Raw genomic sequence first — 7500 nt, forward strand, 5'->3', positions numbered from 1 at the left:
TTATCTAAAACATAATGTAAATCTCTTAACCTTATCTAATACATAATGTAAATCTCCTAACCTTATCTAATACATAATGTAAATCTCTTTATGGTTACAGAATGTCCACCTACACATTTTAGACATGTCGGTGCCTCAGGATGTCTTTAAGTTCACGCAAACCTTCACCGAGCAGCACGACCAGTTACATACGTTGGTAGGTATAGTTCATAAATATTTGTAATTATTTGATATTAATAATTTTACTATGGCTTATTTTTATGCTGGTGCCGATAGTTGTGCTTGTGCGTTTTCCGGCGCATGGGTATTCAGATTTCATTGCAAATCCCAAAAGTATAATCAGTGTACAAATAGTCTGACAGAGAATTCAAGATAGAAGTTAATCCTAGTCGTCTACCACGCCGAGAATAAATCATCTTTCTCCTACAGGTCAATAATGCAGGATGTATGATCAATACCAGAGAGGTCATTGCAGAAAACCTTGAGAAAAACTTTGTGACCAACACCCTTAGCATGCACATCCTCACAACCAACCTCATTCCTCTCCTCAGAAAGTAAGATGGAGTTTGGGTTAAGTGTACACGAAGGCTAACTTAAAGATGGTAATTGGCAATGTGTCCTGGTAATTTATAGTGCTATGCTGCTTCTTCTTATTATTATTATTCTATTTCTTCTTCTTTTTCTTCTTCATTTATTTCTTTTGCTTGTATTTCTACTTCTCTTCTTTTATTTCTTCTTCTTCTTCTATTATTTCATCTTCTTCTTCTTCTATTTCTTCCTCTTCTTCTGTTTTTATTTCTTCTTCTTCTTCTTAGAAAATTAGTATATGAGAGTAACTAGCCAATGTATAAAGTGAATGACCTTAGATTAAAATTATTTGAATGTGTAATAATCTAAGTTTAGATAATCTTCGATTTTTATATTATTTGAAATTACCGTAGAATATTGTATAAATCTGACATGCTCCTAGATTATTTTATTATCGAAATCTTAGATGATCTCCCAGAAAATTCTAGTATTCTTGCCATTTTCAAATATTCATTTTATTTTCAAACTGGAAATATAAAGTGATAACATTGATGCTTTTAACATTCTTAATTACAGGATGTCATTTTAAACAGCAAATCATAATTTCCATGTGACCAAATTGTCTATTAAAATCTTCCAAGACATTAATCTATAATTAAAACAAATAATTTAATTCATATTCTAAATATGCATTAGTTAGAGTTGAATTTTTCCTGTTAGTATTGTTCATTAAAATCTTCTAGAGACATAAATTAGTAATTTAAACAAATAGACACTTTCCTTACTTCCTAAACATGGATCAATCAGAGTTTCAACCTTTTTTTTCTCTCTCTCTCTCTCTCACCTAAACAGGAGCGAAAAACCCAGAGTTGTAGTGGTCACCTCCGGGGGAATGTTGGTGCAAAAGCTCAACGTAGAGGACCTGCAGTCGGAGAAGATGAAACCCTTTGATGGGACAATGGTCTATGCCCAGAACAAGAGACAGCAGGTATTGGTCCTTACCTTTTTCCATTTTTTTTTTTCTCTCTCTCTCTCTCTCTCTCTCTCTCTCTCTTTTCGCTCCCCCCCCTAACAAGGGGGGGGGGGGGTGGGGGCCCCCCCTCTCTATCTCTTTTCTCTCTCTCTCCTCGATGTCAGTGGGTTGGGTTGTGAATCTTTTCTCTCTCTCTCTCTATTCTTTCTTTTCTCTTCTTTTCACTCTCCTTCACATATTTATCAGTGATGTGTATTTTGCAGGATGTCTAGCTTTAGATCAGTGCACGTAAATGATCTCTATTTATAGTGTTCTAAGTTTGCCAATATTAACCCATTCCCGACGGGGGATTTCTAGCCTAGAATGTCCAAATGCCGGGGCTTTCGAATTATTAGGCCTAAATCAATTGAATAGCTGGCACAATACTGTGCCGCCCGGCAACTGGGCTTTTGAATGCGCGGTACACATGCTGTACCACCCGTCCTGTGTGGGTTAACCCATTGCAGACGGGGATAAATTTGCTTGCCCAGCCTCCAGGATAAGCTTTATTTTAAAGAGAGACTGCTTGAAGCATTATAATATGAATATTCCCACTCTCTTTCAGTCATTCATTGAAAAACTAGAGCTTTTTTTGTGTTTTGTTTTTTTGTGTGTTTTATTGAGTTTAGAAACTTATATGTGCCATATAACAGGCTCTATCAGTTCTGCAGTTGACTAAAATTGTAGTATATTATCCATATTAGCTCATTATTTCCTTTATACTCAATGTGATAGAAGTATTGCTGTTTTATGGGAGGACAAAAGGCAACTTTATTTTTTCGCATTTTTGTGCTGTCATGAACGAATACGAAACATATAACCCCCTACAATAAAGATAACAAGAAGAAGTAGAGAAGAGGAATGAAACCTGTGCTTATGACTGTGAGTGCCACAATGAAAGGCATCCATATTGGCACAGGAGCACATTTTAGACACTGGTTATGGATTGAGTCACCTTCTTCATCGGCGGGTAGTTTTGAGCAAGATGGGTGCCATTCAAGGCGCTCTCTCCTGCTGGTGCTAGTGCCATCTAGTAATTATGACTGCAGTAGCCTTTTCATAGCACAATAAAATAGCATAGTATTCCAAAATCCCCGAACGCCATGTACGTCATGACGCCCGTCGTCAGGCCAAAGCTCCTACGTCATGTATGTCATGACACCCGTACGCAGTGGGTTAACAAGATGCCTTTACAAAAGTAATTGTGCAAACATGTTGAATGTAATTATGCTATTAACCCTCTCTGGACGGGTGGTACAGTACTGTACCGCTCATTCAAAAGCCCAGTGGCAGGGCGGCACAGTATTGTGCCAGCCATTCAATTGATTTAGGCCTAATAATTTGAACGCCCCGGCATTGTGACATTCAAGGCTAGAATGCCCCTGTCGTGGATGGGTTAATGAGTTGATGCCATAGTTATGTAAATGTAACAAATCTTTTATAGGTGTAGCAACTGTTATGTTCAGTGCACAAGGATTGTCTTTATTTGACTTTTCTGTTTTAACTGCATGTATCTGGTATCAAGTACATGATAATGATTTTTTTTTTTTATTAGATATTTTTCATAATTTTCAATTTATCATATTTAAACTTTTACCCGTCAAATGTGGCTACTTAAATTGTTACCAGAAAATTGATGATACAAGTGGTACACTATTCATATCAAATATTTTTCTTTATATCCTATATGAAGCTAGCTTGAAATCTAAATCTTTTAAAGTTTCCTACAGAGAAAACACTGCTTTATAAACATTTACACATTTCATAGCTACAGAAAGGTAATCCAAGTCGAGGGTCAGATCATGGGAGAGTCACTGAGTGTAGGAGGCTTAGATAGGTTTCTGGAATAAAAGGATGTTTAGAGAAGGGGTTCTACTGAATAATTGACTCATTTATTTGTCTATTTCAAAGGTGGTGATGACAGAACAGTATGCAAAGCAGTATCCTGATGTTCACTTCTCCTGTATGCATCCTGGATGGGCTGACACACCTGCTGTGAGAAATTCCATGCCGGAATTTTACAATAAGGTCAGCCTTTATCAATAATGTTATTAATGATTGATGACGACAATAATGATGATCTCTCCCTCTCTTCCTCTATAACAAGATATCTTGGATTAGCCCTTTTTGGTTTGGAGAGAGAAACAAGAAAACAGGAGAAAAAAAATTGTATCTAATTCTATTTTGTGAACCGCAGATGAAGGATAAGTTGCGGAGCCCCGTGCAAGGAGCGGACACAGCTGTGTGGCTGGCAGTATCACCCAGTGCCTTGGACCATCCATCTGGCCTTTTCTACCAAGGTAAGGACACTATGCAAAAATTACTCAGGTAAAATGACAGGTATTGAGTCTTTAGTCTAACTGTAGAGGTAATTGTGAAAAGGTTAGAGATAGAGAGAGGAGGAGTAGAAGAGGAATAAGAAGGAGGGGGAAAGACCATCAGTCTGGCCTTTTCTTCCAAGGTAAGAACACTATGTAAAAATTACTCAGGTATAATGACAGGTATTGAGTCTTTAGTCTAACTGTAGAAGTACTTGTGAAAAGGTTAGAGATAGAGAGAGGAGTAGGAGAAGAAGAATAAGTATAAGGGGGAAAGAAAGGTTGAGAAGGTAAAAGAAAGAGATGAGTGAGGGAATGAGGGGGAAAAAAGATGGGTAGATAAGGAGAGAAGATTACAGTAGACCTAAGCAGAAGAGGTAAAGTGACAGGGAATGTGCACAGTAAGCAAGCATTTTGTATTTCATTGCAGATCGCAGTCCTGCAGCGATGCACCTTCCACTAGCTTGGACGAAGGTCTGCACCAAAGATGAAGAGCACTTCATGTCTCTTCTCAGTGACCTGGCAGCAAAATTTAATGCCTAGGTTGATGGAAACTCAATCGTTCCTCTTTTGTTATTATTATTTTTTTTTTCCATCATTATTTTGTGATTATCATTTTTTCAGATAAATCCAGCTATCTCCTCAATCCTCCTGTCATCATTTTCATGTATGTTTGTTAATACAATGTTCCTCTTGTTACTTTGAAATTTTAAGAAAAGCAATCCATTTACTCCTGCACCCACATACTCACACATAAAAACACATGCACGCACACGCACACGCACCCCCCCCACACACACACACACTATATATATATATATATATATATATATATATATATATATATATATATATATATATATATATATATATATATATATATATATATATACACATACACATACACACATACATATGTAGTATAGGTGATATGGCATATAAATAAAATCAAAGTATGATAATCAGTGAGGGATTGCTGAGGGAAAATAATATTTGATAGCACAATGTCTCTCCAGAGTATAATTTCAGTAGGTAATAATCTAGCAACAGGGAAAAATGGCAAGGTAGTAAATTTGAAGTACATTTCATAAAAAAAAGCTCCTCAGGGTTCCTAATTATCATAACTACTGCCATGATTATAGTTAACTTTTATTTGTGGAGAGGCGACACTCAAGGCAAAGGCAATCTTCCACAATCATATATTGTAATCACGACTTTAATGTAAAATGACACAACCATATAATTCATGTGAGAGTTGAGCATAATTTTCAGTATTTTTTCATTCTTTTATTCTTTCTTTCATTATATATGATTATGAGTTGACTAATATTGCTAGGGATTTTGTTTGTAAATCAAATCTTAAATCCTTTAAATCTTCCATGTTGATGATTTGGAAGTCACAATCTCCAAATATATTTTATTGACAAAATGAAAGACCAAATAAGTACTGCAACAAATAAATTATAATTTAAGTTAAAAGAATAAAAGAGAAGTATGCTGTATTCTGAACTTCCCTTAATGCAACTCAAATTTTATTGAAAATGCCACTTAAAGACTTGGAAATCAATCAGTTTGTTATTTTGTATAATTCTGAAATTTCCACTTCTTTGGAAAGCTAATCATGTTGATATGGATTTTCAGTAAAAAAGTTTCCAGGGAAACCTTTTACAAATTTATTTCTTAATGAAAATCCCCATCCCCACCTTCTTTATTTAACAGAATTCAGATTAAAGGTACACCATGTACAGTTTTTCTTTTATACTGATATAGAACAATTGGTACAAAAATGTATTAGCTTTGCCCACAAATTATGCTGTATGTGGTGTATTGGAATTATACCAGTATGTATGTTTAAAATATATGACAAAACAACAAAAGGATATGGCAGCCACCTAGAGATTTGCAAATACTTCTAATGTACTATTTGTACATGTTTGGAACTAGTTCACTTTAATGTTAAAATGCTGAAAGGCGTACTCCAGATCACAGTCAGTATTTTTGGCTTATAAATAGACACTCAGGAAATAAAGTGCATCTAAGCAGAATGTTTATATCTTGCAGTCTTTCAACAAAGGTAAAAGAAAGAATTTATCTTTTTTTAAAGTATTCATACTTGCCTTTGGATTATCTCTTATTCAGAAGTTACAAATCTGCTCAGATGTTGCCCTATAAATATATTTTATTATCAACACTCCTTTTTGGAAGGGATACATTTTTTTAGATGCTGATGCTTGTAACCAAAAATGCTTGTGTCTTTTCACTTTAGATTATGAGAAAGGGGTTCTAATCCTTTTTTATCTGGGCTATTAGAGGTTCTGTATGGAAGACTGACAGGATGAAATGCTCAAAACTTAGATTTTTTAATGCAAGAATTTTAGTCTCAAACAGAGGAAGGCTCATCCTGTGGAAAAATATATAAAAGATAAAAACAAAAAATTTCACCTCAGTTCAATTATTACCACTTCTCTATGGGAACCTGTTAATCACTTTTATTTTGATTTACAAATATATCTAATATATCTAATATATCTAATTATATATATATATATATATATATATATATTATATAATTTTATTATATATACATACCTACACAATGTATTTTATGAATGAATTGTTATATTTGTGAGATGAATAGGTCTCAATTTTTCTCTTTATGTCACTCTTATATGAAGTATGCTACACAGAGAAATGCAAACTTTCTATTTAATAAAACCAAATTACACATTTTTGGAATTTTATTAATTCCCAATACTGCTCCTACAAAATTACCATGAAGTAGTAATTTTGTTCTTGAAGATTTGTGTCTCAGGTTAAAATATGGTGTATGTAAATATAAAACTTTTATAAGAGATAACTGATAGTTGTATAACTGGTAATATGATAACCATGATTATTTTCATCAAAACCATCTATTGAAGATATACCTTATCCAGCCGGACATACTTGTTTTCCAGTTGACCGTGTCAAAATCTGGGGAGGGAATTCTAGCCAATTATCTTCATTTGAACATATTAACCTTTCTTTTAGAAATTTCTCTTCCTGATTTGGACTAAACACTGAAATCAACTGCAAACTAAAAGTGTAAATTGATTTCAATAAAGCATAATAATTTGACTAAGAAATCATCTTCTTAGCCTCTTCAAACTTCATTTGTAATACAGTCTCAAGTGATCTCTCCCAAGACACTTTCTTCCTCTATTCCTCTCAGCATATTTCAACAAGCATCCTTAACTTAAAGAACTCATTGGTTCACATCCAAGTTTACAGATAGGCAGTCACAAACAAACAGGCATACACATAGATACATACAGAGAGAGCTAAAATTAAATAGACAAACAGATTTAATCTGTGAGCTTTGACCTTTTATCCTCAAAGATATTCTTCTCTAGCTTCAGCAAAATCTTTTTGCAATGAGAATATTTCATATGTTTTATTAAGGGTTTTAATTAAAAAGAAATATGAATGAGACAATGCTAGAGAAATTGTTCATTCCAATTTATACCTCTTTTCCTACATTTGCCATTGTGAACTCTGTTCAAATGGTTTTAACTCTTGGATGTAATACAAGCAGCCAATAAACAAAATAACTCTGCAACCATTTTAAAATATATTAAGGCATGTATATACAATACCAAATAC

The 7500-nt window shown here is 34.2% G+C and overlaps 2 protein-coding genes across 2 annotated transcripts in view; one reads left to right on the top strand and one right to left on the bottom strand.

Annotated features, from left to right (window-relative positions):
- LOC122244227 (dehydrogenase/reductase SDR family member 12) overlaps positions 1-5468 on the top strand; it is a 7569-nt gene extending 2101 nt beyond the window's left edge. The window contains exons 4-9 of the mRNA XM_043002080.2: positions 101-196; positions 430-554; positions 1381-1516; positions 3452-3568; positions 3738-3840; positions 4289-5468. Of these exons, the coding sequence (XP_042858014.2) occupies positions 101-196; positions 430-554; positions 1381-1516; positions 3452-3568; positions 3738-3840; positions 4289-4401 (690 nt within the window). The 3' untranslated portion in view covers positions 4402-5468. The remainder of the gene's footprint in view (positions 1-100; positions 197-429; positions 555-1380; positions 1517-3451; positions 3569-3737; positions 3841-4288) is intronic.
- Positions 5469-6141: 673 nt separating this feature from the next.
- Alg13 (Alg13 UDP-N-acetylglucosaminyltransferase subunit) overlaps positions 6142-7500 on the bottom strand; it is a 2429-nt gene continuing 1070 nt past the window's right edge. The window contains exons 2-3 of the mRNA XM_086535161.1: positions 6452-6537; positions 6142-6259 (exon numbers count right to left, since the gene is read on the bottom strand). Of these exons, the coding sequence (XP_086391287.1) occupies positions 6142-6259; positions 6452-6537 (204 nt within the window). The remainder of the gene's footprint in view (positions 6260-6451; positions 6538-7500) is intronic.

The sequence above is a fragment of the Penaeus japonicus genome, unplaced genomic scaffold, assembly GCF_977035675.1.
Source record: "Penaeus japonicus unplaced genomic scaffold, GWHDUDI00000001_assembly GWHDUDI00000003, whole genome shotgun sequence".
NCBI classification, from domain to species: domain Eukaryota; kingdom Metazoa; phylum Arthropoda; class Malacostraca; order Decapoda; family Penaeidae; genus Penaeus; species Penaeus japonicus.